At 42.6% G+C, this 19,550-nt stretch overlaps 1 protein-coding gene across 1 annotated transcript; it reads right to left on the bottom strand.

The window, feature by feature from the left end:
* Window positions 1–9,231: 9,231 nt before the first annotated feature.
* On the bottom strand, window positions 9,232–19,065 carry LOC135564952 (5-hydroxytryptamine receptor 3B-like). The gene is made up of 7 exons (XM_065011031.1): window positions 18,817–19,065; window positions 18,641–18,715; window positions 13,847–13,891; window positions 13,097–13,218; window positions 12,317–12,527; window positions 11,957–12,106; window positions 9,232–9,959 (listed from the first exon to the last, which is right to left on the bottom strand). Exons 2-7 carry the CDS (start codon window positions 18,699–18,701, stop codon window positions 9,694–9,696), a joined length of 855 nt encoding a protein of 284 aa, XP_064867103.1. The 5' UTR covers window positions 18,702–18,715; window positions 18,817–19,065; the 3' UTR covers window positions 9,232–9,693.
* Window positions 19,066–19,550: the final 485 nt, after the last annotated feature.

Raw genomic sequence — 19,550 nt, 5'->3', positions numbered from 1 at the left:
TGGGTGCATTGCCTGGAGTCATTTCACTAGCTAAAATTGCGTCATTGGATGGAGGGTCTGCTGCAGACACTGTGGAACCAGAGACAGGTATATCATTTCAGAATAATACATTGGATTTATATAGCGATTTTCTAGGAACCAATGATGCCTTCCAATATTTTAACAACCACAGTACAATAAATAAAACACTTAATCTAAATTCAATCGGATAAGGTTGTTGCCTTGCTTCATGGTAGCAGAAATACTTTAAGAAATGAGGAGATAGGAATCTCATTGGTCAATTAATGGATAACGTATAACGCTCCGCTTATTGACAATCGCGTTCACGTTGTCATATGTTGTCTCCCGCGGTTGTTAAACTAATCGCCCTGAAATCCCTTGTAGAAAGTTAGTTTCCAGACGCATAACATGTTTATTTTCTTAAGTAAGTAATGTCACAAATAAAAAACTAGGTAAACAAGATACATATCTCAGATCTCTAATGTGCTTTTTTCCCGTGTAATTCATGCTAATGTTGGATTTTTGAGCTACGCTCAATTGACTCCCATTCGCTCATTGAAGGAGTGCGCTTCTTGTCCCAGATTTACCCAGAATGCACTGTGCGGCCAATTGACAACGCGTGGACATTGTACACAATGGGCGTTAATACGAATCAAATGGAGTTTCCCATCTCCCCAGTTAGAGTATTTCTGATGGCTTCATAGTAGTGACTCAATACGTCTGAAAAGTGATCTAAACCTGGTACTCTAAATCAGTTATATTGGAGTGATACTGGACTAGAGATAAGAGTACCGGGTTTAGATCAAACATACTACATTGCCAGCTTTTAGTGCAACATGTTATACAGCTTCAATACACTTAAATATATTTGAATATTTTAATTCTAATTGTTTTCATGACTTTAGTAAGATAATCTGTTTGAAAGGCAATGTGCTGCATTTTTCACACGCAGCCCAAGCTGTGCGTCAAAATGGGACGAGGCAGTTTTAAACATGTTTTGAATATTTCAGCTTGTTAACCATTTGAAATGCTTGTTTCGCAATGTTTACTTAAAATCTGCTAATAGGAACGAGAAAGACGATATTCTTCTAGTGTAATCTGTGCCTGTTTTAAGAAGAGTAAAATGGAGCCCAATGTCTTACCTGTTAGCAAGAATAGAGAGAAGAGACAACATTTCAGCACGCTGTGGTCCATGGGTCTCATCCCTGCACGTCCTCCTGTCACAAAGCACATAGTCAGTTAGACATTGGTGCGCAGTCTTACTAGAAATGACGAGTTTCCTCTAATGAAATGGTTAGAAGAAGGACTGAAAACCAACCTTTAGATGCTTAGTGATCACCACTTGCCTTCTCCTTTCCTCTCAAGCCAAAGCCTCACCTGGGATGACCCTTATAAAGGCTGCTCTGGAACATGTGGTCACGCAGTCTTCCAGAACATACACCCCCCCCACAAACTGTCTACATTACAATATTATCCTCGATATTGTACAGGATGTGCTTGACCATAATCCCCAAATAATGAGTTTTTAAATGTACCTCCCAGGATTCATTTCACCATCTTGTGTAAACAACAACCCACAACAGACAGGTAATTACTAATTACTGTGACTAGGCAGAAGTGGATATACTGCACCTCCACCTGCCTCTAAACCCTGTAGTTGGCTATATGTTTCACTGGACCTCAATAGGACCGTAGGCTGTTATCATATTGTTGAGCATACAGACTTCATACAGACAATAATACAAAAGGGATTGAGTTGGTTTATTTGAAATGTCATCATGCATGGGCACCAGACAGCATTGTGGTTTCAGTTGTGTCTCCTCTCTGGGTAATGGAGAAAGGTTGCTATCTCCTCACTAGTGGCTCATGAAGCAGCTTGTTTTGACAGCTGGTTGTGGACTAATTGTCTGGACATATGAAACTACCCACAGTTTAAATTAGAGAGTCATTCTGATGTAATAGTGTTTATGTATAGCATCAGAAGGGTTCAAATCAAAATTAAATCACATTTATTTATATAGACCTTCTTACATCAGCTGATATCTCAACGTGCTGTACAGAAACCCAGCCTAAAACCCCAAACAGCAAGCAATGCAGGTGTAGAAGCACGATGGCTAGGAAAAACTCCCTAGAAAGGCCAGAACTCAGGAAGAAACCTAGAGAGGAACCAGGCTATGTGGGGTGGCCAGTCATCTTCTGGCTGTGCCAGGTGGAGATTATAACAGAACATGGCAAAGATATTCAAAGATGTTCAAAATTCAAAAGATGTTACATTACATTACATTTAAGTCATTTAGCAGACGCTCTTATCCAGAGCGACTTACAAATTGGTGCTTTCACCTTATGACATCCAGTGGAACAGCCACTTTACAATAGTGCATCTAGGTCATGTTCAGCAGGGTCAAATAATAATAATCAAAGTGGATGTCGAGGGTGCAACAGGTCAGCACCTCAGGAGTAAATGTCAGTTGGCTTTTCATAGCCGATCATTCAGAGTATCTCTACCACTCCTGCTGTCTCTCGAGAGTTGAAAACAGCAGGTCTGGGACAGGTAGCACGTCCGGTGAAAAGGTCATTATTCCATAGCCGCAGGCAGAACAGTTGAAACTGGAGCAGCAGCACGGCCAGGTGGACTGGGGACAGCAAGGAGTCATCAGGCCAGATAGTCCTGAGGCATGGTCCTCTGAGAGAGAGAGAGAAAGAAAGAGAGAGAGAGAGAAAGAAAGAGAGAGAGCATACTTAAATTCACACAGGACACCGGATAAAAATTCACACAGGACAGAGGAGAAATACTCCAGATATAACAGACTGTGCCTAGCCCCCCGACACATAAACTACTGCAGCATAAATACTGGAGGCTGAGACAGGAGTGGTCAGGAGAGACTGTGGCCCCACCCGACAATACCCCCGGACAGGGCCAAACAGGCAGGATATAACCCCCACCCACTTAGCATGGTGGTTCCTTCCTCTGATGAAAGCATCAGGAACAACTGAATAATTTCCACTGTTGAGAATAACCAGATGTACTTTGGGGGTCCACATGTATACTGCACCTCTACCATGACCACAGTAGATGGGTCATGGATGATATGGTGTTCTGTGTTTCAGCAGAAATGTTCCATTACTGTGTGTTTGAGAGCCATAGAGAAGAGGATATATACCATGCCATCTCTAGTCTGTAAACATGGCAGAATGACTCCCAGTTTCCCGGCCCATTATGTATTTATCCATACACACCTCAGGAGGAATTTATAATAAGCACAATCCTTTAGAAAAATACTATTTGTCGAGAAATGTATGCAGATATGTTACATGGGTGTAGTTATCAACAGAAGTCAGGAGAGTGTTTATGTAATTGTTGACAGGCTTTCACCCTGACCAATGCTGATTTTAGTGGCTGAAGCATTTTCTTTTTATCTATTACATTACTAGCAACAGACACTTTGTATTCCTGAGTTATGTCGGTCTGGTCCTACCAATAACTGAGGCTTATATAAACAGGCAGACATCCAAACGTGCCACTTTTAAAAGAAGACTTCTTCAAATACACACAGTTTTATTTTATTGTTACAATCATGTACTACTTATTCTATAGCTTAATTACATACAGGTAACTACCAAAATCAGCTACCAGTAGCAAGGCATGGGTAGAATTATGTGGCTGTTCAGTACTGATTTGTTTGTGTGTGGACGTGTTTAACTATACAAGAATAGTAAACAAACCAAAATTTGACCAACTGGGGACATTTTGTTGTCTCCACAAGTTCAACTGCTGTTTCTAGGGGGTTTAGGGTAAAGGTTAGAATTAGTGTTAGGGTTGGGAGCTAGGGTTAGGAGGTTTAGGGCTAAGGTTAGAGTACGGGTTAGGGAAAATTGGATTTTGAATGAGACTGAATTGTGTGTCCCCACAAGGTTAGGTGTACAAGACTGTGTGTGCGTGTGCATGCAAAGTTGAAAAAACATGTTGACTCACCCTACTTATAGAGAAACGCCAATGCCATCCTCCTGTCTTTCATAACTCTGTCATACAGTACACACTTTTAGTTTTTGTTGTCCTAGGCTACCTGGTGAAAATGCTTGCTCGCAACCTAACTTCCTTTCATGGGCAACGATGTGCCGCTAGTTAACATTAGCCTACTACAGTACATTAGCTACATATTGAACTTCCATCCTCTCAGGCCAGGGGCACAATGTATGAATTAATGGTTGGATCAGAATCGCCGTTATAATCATTGGTCAGTAAGGAGAATTAAATAAAACCACATGTCCAAATCCCGATCTCCATCCAAGGCTAATTTAGGAAAGAGACTATTCATTATTTTTTATTTTTTTACTGAGTTTTATGTAATTGGTGTTACCACCTAGAAAAGAACTGCCCAAAGGCATGGTCCTAATCCTGGGTCAAGTTTCAAATATGGCTGAATTGTGGTGTATGTACAGAATACCCATGTTGTACAATTTTTCCTCCACTAGATGGCAGTAATGTACTACCACCTCTACTGAAAGGTAACAGATCACACTTGTATGGAGCTGTTTGCAAACGTAACGTGAGCATAAAGCCAATTTTCCAGTCGTTTTTGGGTCAAGAGTAATAAAAAAAAGAAGTAAAACACAGTCCTAATTTCAATGTAGTATATCTTGCTCATTTGCCCCTGGTTGTGAAACGGAGCCATATTCTTTGACCTATTAGCAACCTCTGCGCTAAAAGGTTCTTGCTACTCCCTCAGGATATCCTAATGTTAAAAGTGTACACCGCTGAACGTAGAGACTGGGTTTAAAAACTCTCGTAGGGTGTTTGGCATTACAATTTTGGTGGGTGCTATGCTCACCCAAAGGTTCCATGGCCACAATAAAACTAAATAATGAATGAGAATGTCATGGTAATTTTAGTGGCAAGTTGGAGAATAGTTTGCCCACTATGGCTCTGTACCTACCTACACCTACTTAGTGTAATATTTATGTTGCTGCTAATGGACACAGATTTGAGGCTAGTCCTAGAGTAAAAATCAAGCTCAGTGGAGATGATTTATTGAAAGTGCTTTTTTTGTCTAGGACTAAGCTTAATCTGTGTCAGGGAAACCAGGGCTGCGGTCAGTACGTGTTTACGTTCAATTGAATGGAAACGGTGGTGTGCTGCATGATCAGTAAAAAAATAAATGGGAGGGGTTGGGGAACGCTGTCACCTTTGCCACTGCCCTTTAAATATGTCATTCAATTATTCAATTCACACTTCGCCGCACCCACAAAACGGGAGCAAACATACCTAAAAAGTCTGTTCAAGAACGTACAACGGCATTTTTGGAAAACGTGTTGTTCGGGACAAACTGTTCTGCAACATAGCAAACAGAACGCACGTCTGCCCTTAATGTTTATTTAAATAGTTTTATTTAACTAGGCAAGTCAGTTAAGAACAAATTCTTATTTACAATGACGACCTACCCCTGCCGTCCTATGGGACTCCCAATCACAGCCGGATGGAATACAGCATGGATTCCAACCAGGAACTGTAGTGACGCCTCTTGCACTGAGATGCAGTGCCTTAGACCGCTGCACCACTTCAGTATATAATAAGGTCTCTGTCAGTATGACATCTACTGGCTTTTTTGGTACTTCAGTTATCCACTGGTGTCTGATGATCTCTGGCTCCTTGTCTGTTGTTTGTGGAGATGCTCTGAAAACAAAAAGTCAGGATTGAATGCATTGAGTTGCACATTCTACAAGTTGCGTTGGCTACTAGGCAGTATGTCTACAATAGGTGCCTTAAAACAGCAATAAAACTACCACTGCAGTGCTATAATATAATGCAATGTGTGGTTTGAAGCAATTATATTCACCTTCTAGTGCATTTCTTTAATGGAATTTATATCCGTTTACATCCGTCCAGAAATGAACACACATGCAAACACACGCACCAGGGCCAGGCTTTTCCTGCCTCACCATAAGCTCTCACCATTGACCACACGCCCTTCTTTAATGAGCTTCAAAAAACATTTTGGGGCAGATAGAGGATCCGTTTGGCTTTTTATATATTGTATTGACACGATTTGTCAGGCTTTGACACCGCACTCCTACATCGTCCAAGACTTTTATGTGTAAGGGCACACAGTCTTCTGTTTGTTGTTTGTGTCTGTAGGTTCGGTCCTTGGGCTATGAATCTTTATCACTCTACTGCCATAATCATGCAGAGTTGAAGCAAACCTTTCACATTAGGAAATGCCCAGTGAGACAGTGTCATGACAATTTATTTAGGTTACAATGGTAGAACATTACTGCCATCTAGTGGATAAAAACCACACTTGACGCTAATTGAAACATTAAATCGATTTAATCAAAGTGCTGTTGAACAAGAGTGAGCAAAATTTAGGATGATGGGTGTTGTGATGTGACTTGCATTAATGTGATGACTGTTATTTGTCGAATCAACTAACTGTGTTTAATTGTTACCCAATTAAATGAATCATGTAACAATTAGGAACATTAGGAATTTGGGGCACCACAGAAGAAGTTGATTATTCAGTACTACACAAATTGATTTAATTACTATCTAACTAAATAATAACACAGTATACACATACACGCTTACATGAGACAAAGGTCCCTAGTGGACTGACAAGATATGACGGCTTGGTACACATATGGAGAGGGAGGGGTAGATAAAGGAAGGAAGAGACAAATAGTCAAACTTATTGTACATTTGGAAACTACCCTCAAAATAATAATAATACTTTGTTCAGAACTTGAGCTTGCATAACTATTCACCCTTCCCCCAAAGTCAATACTTTGTAGAGCCACCATTTGCTGCAAGTCTCTTGGGGTATGTTGCTATCAGTTTAGCACATCTAGCCACTTGGATTTTTACCCATTCTTCAAAGCAAAACTGCTCCAGTTCCTTCAAGTTGGATGGCTTCCGCTGGTGTACAGCAATCTTTAAGTCATACCACAGATTCTCAATTGGATTGAGGTCTGGGCTTTGACTAGGCCATTCCAAGACATTTAAATGTTTCCCCTTAAACCACTCGAGTGTTGCTTTAGCAGTATGCTTAGGGTCATTGTCCTGCTGGAAGTTGAACCTCCATCCCAGTCTCAAATCTCTGGAAGACTGAAACAGGTTTCCCTCAAGAATTTCCCTGTATTTAGCGCCATCAATCATTGCTTCAATTCTGACCAGTTTCCCAGTCCCTGCCGATGATAAACATCCCAACAGCATGATGCTGCCACCACCATGCTTCACTGTGGGGATGGTATTCTCAGGGTGATGAAACAGGTGTTGGATTTGCGCCAGACATAGCGTTTTTCTTGATGGCCAAAAAGCTCAATTTTAGTCTAATCTGACCAGAGTACCTTTTTCCATATGTTTGGGGAGTCCCCCACATGCCTTTTGGTGAACACCAAAAGAGTCTTATTTTTTCTTGAAGCAATGGCTTTTTTTCTGGCCACTCTTCCGTAAAGCCCAGCTGTATGGAGTGTACGGCTTAAAGTGGTCCTTCAGGGTTATCTTTGGTCTCTTTGTTGCCTCTCTGATTAATGCCCTCCTTGCCTGGTCTGTGGGTTTTGGTGGGCGGCCCTCTCTTGGCAGGTTTGTTGTGGTGCCATGTTCTTTCCATTTTTTTAAATAATGGATTTAATGGTGCTCCCTGGGATGTTCAAAATTTCTGATTTTTTTTTATAACCCAACCCTGATATGTACTTCTCCAGAACTTTGTCCCTGACCTGTTTGGAGAGCTCCTTGGTCTTCATGGTGCCGCTTGCTTGGTGGTGCCCCTTGCTTAGTGGTGTTGCAGAATCTGGGCCCTTCAGAACAGGTGTGTATATATATACTGAGATCATGTGACACTTAGATTGCACACAGGTGGACTTTATTTGACTAATTATGTCACTTCTGAAGGTAATTGGTTGCACCAGATCTTATTTAGGGGCTTCATAGCCATTTCCGTTCTATATTTTTACATTTGATTTTTTCATTTCACTTCACCAATTTGGACTATTTTGTGTACGTCCATTACATGAAATCCAAATGAAAATCCATTTAAATTACAGGTTGTAATGCAACAAAATAGGAAAAACGCCAAGGGGGATGATTACTTTTGCAAGGCACTGTATGTCAAGTATATTTTTAATTCAGCACTGTCCAATATTGATGTGCAGTAAGAATTTCATACAGAACGCTGGTACAGTGATATTCATTTATTATGGTCCTTTACCTGTACTTTACACAGATGTGACCATGATTTCTCCAAACACCCTGAGAGATACCACAAATACAGCCCAGCGCAGGTGGAGGAGATGATCGAGAGACTTTTGATATCTCAGCCTGAGGTTGAGAACCTGCTTAGTTAGGAGATAATATAAGGCCTTCACACTGCCTCTATAGGAAATAACACACTGTTGATTTGTTTCCACACTACTCATACTACAGCTTCAGTCCACTGTCCATGTATTCATTAGAATTCTAATTGCTAAATGCATTATTCCACATATGACTATCTATTTTTAAACATGTTGAAATGTAAATCTCTAGTGAAGAATACACAAATACATTTTTTTACCACGCAGAAGCTCAAAAGGTAGGTTTTTGCTAGTTCTTGCAAAATTTGTGATGACCAAACCATAGAGAATGATAGAGACCTCTTGTGGCCAAACGCCTGTATTAGCATTGGCAGCAGCATGGGACTTAAACGCCTGTATTAGCATTGGCAGCAGCATGGGACTTAAACGCCTGTATTAGCATTGGCAGCAGCATGGGACTTAAACGCCTGTATTAGCATTGGCAGCAGCATGGGACTTAAACGCCTGTATTAGCATTGGCAGCAGCATGGGACTTAAACGCCTGTATTAGCATTGGCAGCAGCATGGGACTTAAACGCCTGTATTAGCATTGGCAGCAGCATGGGACTTAAATGGGACTTAAACGCCTGTATTAGCATTGGCAGCAGCATGGGACTTAAACGCCTGTATTAGCATTGGCAGCAGCATGGGACTTAAACGCCTGTATTAGCATTGGCAGCAGCATGGGACTTAAACGCCTGTATTAGCATTGGCAGCAGCATGGGACTTAAACGCCTGTATTAGCATTGGCAGCAGCATGGGACTTAAACGCCTGTATTAGCATTGGCAGCAGCATAGGACTTAAACCATTTTGAAGGAAGGACTAAGGAAGGATCACATGATTCCATTCGGGTCATCAGTAGGGATCAGCCAATTCATTATTGTGAGCAAACATTCCATAACTGCAATTGTCAACCTTAACTTTATACCTGTACACTACATGTGGCAGTAAATCATCAACCTTAACTTTATACCTGTACACTACATGTGGCAGTAAATCATCAACCTTAACTTTATACCTGTTCACTACATGTGGCAGTAAATCATCAACCTTAACTTTATACCTGTTCACTACATGTGGCAGTAAATCATCAACCTTAACTTTATACCTGTTCACTACATGTGGCAGTAAATCATCAACCTTAACTTTATACCTGTTCACTACATGTGGCAGGATAAACCCTTTCAGTTTGTTTACCAACTCATTGAAATAGTAGAAGAAGAAAATGGACTACTTCAAAATGGAGATAGCCTCAATGGCACTGCCTGTGCGCTCACAGACGCCACAGTAGGAACGATATAGGAATGCTTTCTCTATCATATGACCGCCATTTCTTTCAATATTTTTGTTAAAAGCAAATAAACAATTTAGTATTCCCAGAATTCTAAATGGTTGATCTCACATGAAGAACCAAAGGAGAAATATAAAATGACGACTGCATAAACGATGAGGACGGTGAGATAGATACAGAAACAGATTAAGTCCACTTTGTTGGCAAGGCGATGGCGTCTTGCTTTCTTCTGATCTTGTGCAGCCATTTTGTTGAGAAATTTCACCACCTTTTGGAGGGCTGTATTCTTCTTCTTTTCCTCAGAGGCTTTCAGTTTGATGACAGTAATATCAGATTTGGATTCTAGACAAAATAAGAGAGAGGGAAAAAATGATAAGTTATTATAAAATAAGTGGTTCGAGCCCTGAATACTGATTGGCTGACAGCCGTGGTATATCAGACCATATACCACGTGTATGACAAAACATGCATTTTTACTGCACAAATTTTGTTGGTAACCAGTTTTATAATAGCAAAAAGGCCTCTCTGGGGTTTGTGGTATATATCCAATATACCACGGGTAAGGGCTGTATCAAGGCACTCTGCGTTGTGACGTGCTTAAGAACAGCCCTTAGCCGTGATATATTGGCCATACAGTATACCACTTCCCCTCAGGCCTTATTACTTAAATATAACACTATTAAATAAGAGATTAAAAAATGAAGACATTTTTGTAAAAACTATTTGTAACCGTATTCGTTTTATCACAGTTGATTGTTGTAATCGGATTTCCTCGAGATGGGAAAACCCAGAAGTGTGCTTTAAATGCAGGTAAAGAACATACCTCATTCACACATTACTGCGCTGTCACTCAGAGCACATCTCACAACGCATCTTTATGTTCCTTCACTCATCCACACATTACTGCGCTGTCACTCAGAGCACATCTCACAACACATCTTTATGTTCCTTCACTCATTCACACATTACTGCGCTGTCACTCAGAGCACATCTCACAACGCATCTTTATGTTCCATTCACATTATCTGTCACAACATCTCATCTTTATGTTCCTTCACTCATTCACACATTACTGCGCTGTCACTCAGAGCACATCTCACAACACATCTTTATGTTCCTTCACTCATTCACACATTACTGTGCTGTCACTCAGAGCACATCTCACAACGCATCTTTATGTTCCTTCACTCATTCACACATTACTGCGCTGTCACTCAGAGCACATCTCACAACACATCTGTATGTTCCTTCACTCATTCACACATTACTGCGCTGTCACTCAGAGCACATCTCACAACACATCTGTATGTTCCTTCACTCATTCACACATTGTTCAAAGCTAAGAAACGATCCCGACAGCTAAAAATGCACAGGATTTAGTGAGGAATTTAAGATGAATAATATTCAACTCGTATCTGTTGATGACTTGTTAAACTGCCAGTATCAAATGTCTGCCAGTGTTGAATGTTATGGTTAAAGTTTGGCTCCATTCTGGGCCGGAAACACTGATAATGTATCTGTGACCCTTTGTGATTCTATAGCAGCTGATGTTGTCTGTACGGTGCCAATAGCCAGGGTTGCTGTGCCTTGTTTAGAGTTCCTACATTATTTAGTGACATTGTTGACAGAACACTTGTTCCTGAAAGTGGTTAAAAGGTTCTTCTCTAGGTAGGTGTATAACACAGGAGACAGCTGACTGGGGGACTCATAATAATGGCCAGAACAGAGCTAATGGAATGGAAACAATGTGTTGGATGTATTTGATACCATTCCACTCATTCAGCTCCAGCCATTACCATGAGCCTGTCCTCACCAATTAAGGTGCCACCAACCTCCCGTGTACAACGACAACAAGTTAGGAAGTATCGATAAGCACGTGAACCCGGCATATGTGTGACTGGTGCCGGGGAATGACAGTCAGGAAGTGAGAGAGGGAGAGATGCGCTTGTTCTAATCCAATCGTGACAGCAGCCTTAACCTATACCCCGCCCGTTTCTTTACAGGCGATTTAGTTAGGCTATTTACAACGCTTGACACTATTTGTGGCACAGATGCGTGCTGGCAGCTGAACATGTTCTGATCACAGGTAACTACAAAAAAGACTTGTATCATTATTGAATTTGGAAGGTTCAGCATTAAAATACAACTTGACTAGTTTATGATGATGAAAGTAATTTATGGGGTGGGTGCCCAGTAAAACTGGTTGCAGTAACGTCATTATGACTTCATGGTCAGGTTATAAATGGTTGTATAAGGACGTTTTGTTAATGTCTTTGGAAACCATGAAAATATATCTTGCTCTGTGGGTAACTGAGATGACAGAAGAATGAAAAGTTTACCCTCTTCATTGTCTGTGTCTTTAAGCAGTGAGTCTTTGGACTTGGAGAGGCTGCAGGGCCAGAGAGTGCCACACTTAGCCAGGCGTGTGAGCACCATAGACTGCAACGTGCTCAACACCAGGATGACCAAACAGAAACAGAAGTGCTTTCCTATGGAGAACAACGAGAGAGATGTGTGAGTGTTATATGGATGCACTCTATACACACAAACACACACATTGTCATGTTGTGGTGGATTTTATATTGTACATTTGTAATAGTAGAGTAATGTCTTGTATGATGTAATGTTTTATTGATGATTTAGGCTGTTGTGTTTTGTTGTGATGTAACAGTTTAACCCTGTTTAAACAGGACACTCACGGATGATGGGGCTGCACTGGCCTCCTCCAGGCAGTAGGTCGTTGAGGATGATGAGGAACATGATGAAGCTGAGAACCAGTGTAACCTTGAATGGGATACGCTCGCCCCCTCCCAGTGGCAGGGAGAAGCTCACCACATCTGCCACAATGATCAGTATACTGGGCAGGACCAGGGACAGAAAGGGGTTTTCAGACCGCATTTTCAGCGACACCTGTGAAGACAGATGGGTAGGCCAGAGAGAAAGAGTTTTTGCATCTAAACGTTAGTTTGACATTGAAAGGGAAGAGCATTACACTTCAAAATCAAACTGTCAGGTGTTTTCAGAATTCTAATGTCAATGAGTCCACATCCTTCACCATCGGTTGTGTACATCTAGCTAATGTTGATTCGAGCGTATTGTCTTTTTTGAGTGAAATTGTTGGTCAAGCTTTGCCTTATAAAATAGGAAGAGTAAAGTATCTTTACATGTCCCACATAAACTACTGAAATCACCAGGAGCTCTCACTAACCCATAGATAAAGATACTTTACTCTACATGTCACATAAATTACTGAAATCACCAGGAAAACTCACTAACCCATAGATAAAGATACTTTACTCTACATGTCACATAAAAACTGAAATCACCAGGAGCACTCACTAACCCATAGATAAAGATACTTTACTCTACATGTCACATAAACTACTGAAATCACCAGGAACTCTCACTAACCCATAGATAGAGATACTTTACTCTACATGTCACATAAACAACTGAAATCACCAGGAACACTCACTAACCCAAAGATAGTTGCGATCATCTCTGCCTCCTTTAGCATTGAGTTCCACAGCCTCGGTTAGCCAGTCCCCACGGTTTGCACTAGTTTTGCTCACTTTCCCAAAGTTCAGGAACATGCCACATCCTGGAAAGGCAGATATTTGATACTAGTTCAGTCATTCATAGATCATAACATAGCTTATAACAAAAAATATTTGTTTCTATCAATAGGCATTGTGGGTGTAACGATTCACAACATATTTGGTTCCTGTTAATTCCATGATTTTTGGCTCTTGGTTCGGTTTTATCTGGGTTATCAGGAGAGGATGGGAAAAACTAAATGGATGGAAATACAACAGGTTTAGACCTTACCGTGAAATGCTTACTTACGAGCCCTTTACCAACAATGCAGTTCAAGAGTTAAGAATATATTTACTAAATAAACTAAAGTAAATAATAACACAATAAAATAACAATAACGAGGCTTTATACAGGGTGTACCGGTACCAAGTCAATGTGTGGGGGTACAGGTTAGTCTAGGTCATTTATAGATGTAGGTAGGGGTAAAGTTTGACATGCATAGATAATAATAATAAACAGTGAGTAGCAACAGTGTAAAAACAAAAGGAGGGGTGTCAATGTAAATAGTCCGGCGGCCATTTGATTCATTGTTCAGCAGTCTTATGGGTTGGGGGAAGAATCATAGTCATGAGAAGTATTACAAAATGCCACATTTACTTGAATGTCTCCCTTGATGTTTGATGTGTACTTACCAGTATGACCTGCAGACGACTCTCGAAGCGGAGGTTTTTTGTGTCCTATTAGGAAGAGAATAATTCCTCATCACATAATGATATAACTGTCAATAGGTTATCTCTGAAACTCATCACATTGTACAAAACTCAATTAAAAGGAACAGAAAGTGACTTACGACAGACAGAGTTTCATACACTATTAACGGCACACTGATATTTGAGATGCATGAACAGGGCTCCGGGCAGCCGAGCGGAAATGGAGGAAAACTCGCCTCCCTGCGGACCTGACATCCTTTCACTCCCTCCTCTCTACATTTTCCTCTTCTCTCTCTGCTGCTAAAGCCACTTTCTACCACTCTAAATTCCAAGCATCTGCCTCTAACCCTAGGAAGCTCTTTGCAACCTTCTCCTCCCTCCTGAATCCTCCTCCCCCTCCCCCCCCCTCCTCCCTCTCTGCAGATGACTTCGTCAACCATTTTGAAAAGAAGGTCGACGACATCCGATCCTCGTTTGCTAAGTCAAACGACACCGCTGGTTCTGCTCACACTGCCCTACCCTGTGCTCTGACCTCTTTCTCCCCTCTCTCTCCAGATGAAATCTCGCGTCTTGTGACGGCCGGCCGCCCTACAACCTGCCCGCTTGACCCTATCCCCTCTCTTCTCCAGACCATTTCCGGAGACCTCCTCCCTTACCTCACCTCGCTCATCAACTCATCCCTGACCGCTGGCTACGTCCCTTCCGTCTTCAAGAGAGCGAGAGTTGCACCCCTTCTGAAAAAACCTACACTCGATCCCTCCGATGTCAACAACTACCGACCAGTATCCCTTCTTTCTTTTCTCTCCAAAACTCTTGAACGTGCCGTCCTTGGCCAGCTCTCCCGCTATCTCTCTCAGAATGACCTTCTTGATCCAAATCAGTCAGGTTTCAAGACTAGTCATTCAACTGAGACTGCTCTTCTCTGTATCACGGAGGCGCTCCGCACTGCTAAAGCTAACTCTCTCCTCTGCTCTCATCCTTCTAGACCTATCGGCTGCCTTCGATACTGTGAACCATCAGATCCTCCTCTCCACCCTCTCCGAGTTGGGCATCTCCGGCGCGGCCCACGCTTGGATTGCGTCCTACCTGACAGGTCGCTCCTACCAGGTGGCGTGGCGAGAATCCGTCTCCACACCACGTGCTCACCACTGGTGTCCCCCAGGGCTCTGTTCTAGGCCCTCTCCTATTCTCGCTATACACCAAGTCACTTGGCTCTGTCATAACCTCACATGGTCTCTCCTATCATTGCTATGCAGACGACACACAATTAATCTTCTCCTTTCCCCCTTCTGATGACCAGGTGGCGAATCGCATCTCTGCATGTCTGGCAGACATATCCGTGTGGATGACGGATCACCACCTCAAGCTGAACCTCGGCAAGACGGAGCTGCTCTTCCTCCCGGGAAGGACTGCCCGTTCCATGATCTCGCCATCACGGTTGACAACTCCATTGTGTCCTCCTCCCAGAGCGCTAAGAACCTTGGCGTGATCCTGGACAACACCCTGTCGTTCTCAACTAACATCAAGGCGGTGGCCCGTTCCTGTAGGTTCATGCTCTACAACATCCGCAGAGTACGACCTGCCTCACACAGGAAGCGGCGCAGGTCCTAATCCAGGCACTTGTCATCTCCCGTCTGGATTACTGCAACTCGCTGTTGGCTGGGCTCCCTGCCTGTGCCATTAAACCCCTACAACTCATCCAGAACGCCGCAGCCCGCCTGGTGTTCAACCTTCCCAAGTTCTCTCACGTCACCCCGCTCCTCCGCTCCCCTCCACTGGCTTCCAGTTGAAGCTCGCATCCGCCATACAAGACCATGGTGCTTGCCTACGGAGCTGTGAGGGGAACGGCACCTCAGTACCTCCAGGCTCTGATCAGGCCCCACACCCAAACAAGGGCACTGCGTTCATCCACCTCTGGCCTGCTCGCCTCCCTACCACTGAGGAAGTACAGTTCCCGCCAGCCCAGTCAAAACTGTTCGCTGCTCTGGCCCCCAATGGTGGAACAAACTCCTCACGACGCCAGGACAGCGGAGTCAATCACCACCTTCCGGAGACACCTGAAACCCCACCTCTTTAAGGAATACCTAGGATAGGATAAAGTAATCCCTCTCACCCCCTCCCCTGAAAAGATTTAGATGCACTACTGTTCCACTGGAGGTCATAAGGTGAATGCACCAATTTGTAAGTCGCTCTGGATAAGAGCGTCTGCTAAATGACTTAAATGTAAATGTAAATGATGGAGACTGTGGCTGACTCAGAGCTTCTTTCGCAATCAGCATGCTGGCCAGACATCGACGTGTTGTACAGGAGGGTGTCGTTGCACTGGATGAAGTGGCTGTGTTGGATGGTTGGTTTGTACTGGCTGTGTTGGATGGTTGGTTTGTACTGGCTGTGTTGGATGGTTGGTTTGTACTGGCTGTGTTGGATGGTTGGTTTGTACTGGCTGTGTTGAATGGTTGGTTTGTACTGGCTGTGTTGGATGGTTGGTTTGTACTGGCTGTGTTGGATGGTTGGTTTGTACTGGCTGTGTTGGATGGTTGGTTTGTACTGGCTGTGTTGAATGGTTGGTTTGTACTGGCTGTGTTGAATGATTGGTTTGTACTGGCTGTGTTGAATGGTTGGTTTGCACTGGCTGTGTTGGATGCATTGCCTGGAGTCATTTCTCTAGCTAAAATGGCTGCATTGGATGGAGGGTCTGCTGCAGACACTGTGGAACCAGAGACAGGTATTTCATTTCAGAATAATACATTGGATTTATAAAGTGCTTTTCTAGGAACCAATGATGCTTTCCAATAGTTCAACAACACAGTGCAAGAAATTACCAACTTAATCTAAATTAAATGATATAAGGTTGTTGCATGTCTTCATAGTAGTGACTCAATATCTTTTAAAAGTGACCTGATACTCTATCGCTAGTCCATTATCGCCCCAATACACTACATGACTAAAAGTATGTGGACATTTCATGAAGCTCGCGACAAACAGTTTTTGTGCTGATGTTGCTTCCAGAGGCAGATTGGTGTTGCAACCGAGGACAGACCATTTTTAGACACGACATGCTTCAGCGCTAGGTGGTCTCGTTCTGTGTGCTTGTGTGGCCTAACACTTCGCGGCTGAGCCGTTGTTGCTCCTAGCTGTTTCCACTTTACAATAACAGCACTTACAGTTGACCGGAGCCACATTGAAAGGCACTGAGCTCATCAGTAAGGGCATTCTACTGACAATGTCTGTCTATGGAGATTGCATGGCTGTGTGCTTGATTTTATACACCTGTCAGCAACAGGTGTGGCTGAAATAGCTGGAATACACTAATTTGAAGAGGTGTTCACATACCTTTGTACATAAAGTGCATTTGAAAGTATTCAGACCCTTTCCCTCATTCCACATTTTGTTATGTTCTCAAATGGATCAAATAAAATAAAATCCTCATCAATCTACACACAATGCACCATAATGACAAAGTGAAAACAGGTCTTTAGAAATGTTTGCAAATTTATAAATCATAAAAACCTAACCTTATTTACATAAGTATTCAGGCGCTTCGCTATGAGACTCGAAATTGTGCTCAGGTGCATCCTCTTTCCATTGATCATCCTTGAGATGTTTCTACAACTTGATTGAGTCCACCTGGGGTAAATTAAATTGATTGGACATGATTTGGAAAGGCACATCTATATTTATTTTACTAGGCAAGTCAGTTAAGAACAAATTCTTATTTTCAATGACGGCCTAGGAACAATGGGTTGGGGGAGAAGGGCCTTGGTGGGGAGGTGACCAAGATCCCGATGGTCACTCTGACAGAACTCCAGAGTTCCTCTGTGAAGATGAGAGAACCTTCCAGAAGGACAACCATCTCTGCAGGTGGAGTGGCAGATTGAAGCCACTCCTCAGTAAAACGCCCGCTTGAGTTTGCCAAAAGGCACCTAAAAAGGGCTCTCAGACCATGAGAAACAAGATTCCCCTGTCTGATGAAACCAAGATTGAGCTCTTTGGCCTGAATGCCAATTGTCGTCTGGAGGAAACCTAGCACCATTCCTACGGTGAAGTATGGTGGTGGCAGCATCATGCTGTGGGGATGTTTTCCAGCGGCATGGACTGGGAGACTAGTCAGGATTGTGGGAAAGATTAACGAATCAAAGTACACAGAGATCCTTGATTAAAACTTGCTCCAGAGCTTTCAGGACCTTAGACTGCTTGGGTGAAGGTTCACCTTCCAACAGGACAACGACCCTAAGCACACAGCCAAGACAACGCAGGAGTATCTTCAGGACAAGTCTCGGAATGTCCTTGAGGGGCCCAGCCAGAGCCGGGACATGAACCCAATTGAACATATCTGAAGAGACCTGAAAATAGCTGTGCAGCGATGCTCCCCATCCAACCTGACAGAGCTTGAGAGGATCTGCAGAGAAGAATGGGAGAAACTCCCCAAATACAGGTGTTCCAAGCCTGTAGCGTCATACCCAAGAAGACTCCAGGCTGTAATCGCTGCCAAAGGTGCTTCAACAAAGTACTGAGTAAAGGGTCTGAATACTTATGTAAATGTGATATTTCTTGGTTTTTTTGGGGGAGGGGGGCAAACATTTCTTAAAACCTGTTATGGGGTATTGTGTCTAGATTGATGAGAGAAAAAAACTATTTAATCCATTTTAGAATAAGGCTGTAACGTAACAAAATGTGGAAAAAGTCAAGGGGTCTGAATACTTTACGAATGTTTATAGGAATTTAAATGCAATTTGTGTTGTTTTAAGAAGAGTAAAATGGAGCCCAATGTCTTACCTGTTAGCAAGAGTAGAGAGAAGAGACAACATTTCAGCACGCTGTGGTCCATGGGTCTCATCCCTGCACGTCCTCCTGTCACAAAGCACATAGTCAGTTAGACATTGGTGCGCAGTCTTACTAGAAATGACGAGTTTCCTCCAATGAAACTGTTAGAAGAAGGACTGAAAACCAACCTTTAGATGCTTAGTGATCACCACTTGCCTTCTCCTTTCCTCTCAAGCCAAAGCCTCACCTGGGATGACCCTTATAAAGGCTGCTCTGGAACATGTGGTCACGGCAGTCTTCCATGAGAACATACACACCCCCACAAACTGTCTACATGTTATTGTGATTCTTGATATTGTACAGTGTGTGCTTGTCCATAATCCCCAAATAATGAGTTTTTAAATTAACCTCCCAGGATTCATTTCACCATCCTGTGTAAACAACAACCACAACAGACATGTAATTACTACCTTTGACTGATCAGAAGCGGATATACTGCCACCTGTCATTAAACCCTATAGATTATTAGGTTTAAAGGCCCAGTGTAGTTAAAAACGTTATTTCCCTTTTTTTTCATGCTATTTCCACGCGATGAGGTCGAAATAACACTCTGAAATTCACGAAAATATGATAATGCCCTTTTGTGTAAGATGTTTTTATAAAAATGCTTGGAATTTCATCTGGCTCAGGTGGGAAGTTTTTGGGCCCAAAGCATAAGGTCACAAGGCAATCTGATGATAATGGACCAATGAACAAGAATGTTCATTGTTTATTTACATATCTTCCTAGTTCTGGTGCTGGTCCCGCTCATAAGCAAGAGATTGTGCAGTGTCTTTGCACGGTCTTCCATTCAAGCAATCACTACGGCTTCGATTTGGTTTTCATAATAATTGTCAAGAGAAGTTCAGTCTGAAGTTCAGAA

The sequence above is a fragment of the Oncorhynchus nerka genome, linkage group LG26 (assembly GCF_034236695.1).
Source record: "Oncorhynchus nerka isolate Pitt River linkage group LG26, Oner_Uvic_2.0, whole genome shotgun sequence".
Classification (NCBI taxonomy): domain Eukaryota; kingdom Metazoa; phylum Chordata; class Actinopteri; order Salmoniformes; family Salmonidae; genus Oncorhynchus; species Oncorhynchus nerka.
Note: the sequence above shows the minus strand (reverse complement) of the source record. Positions and strands in the feature narration are given on the sequence as shown.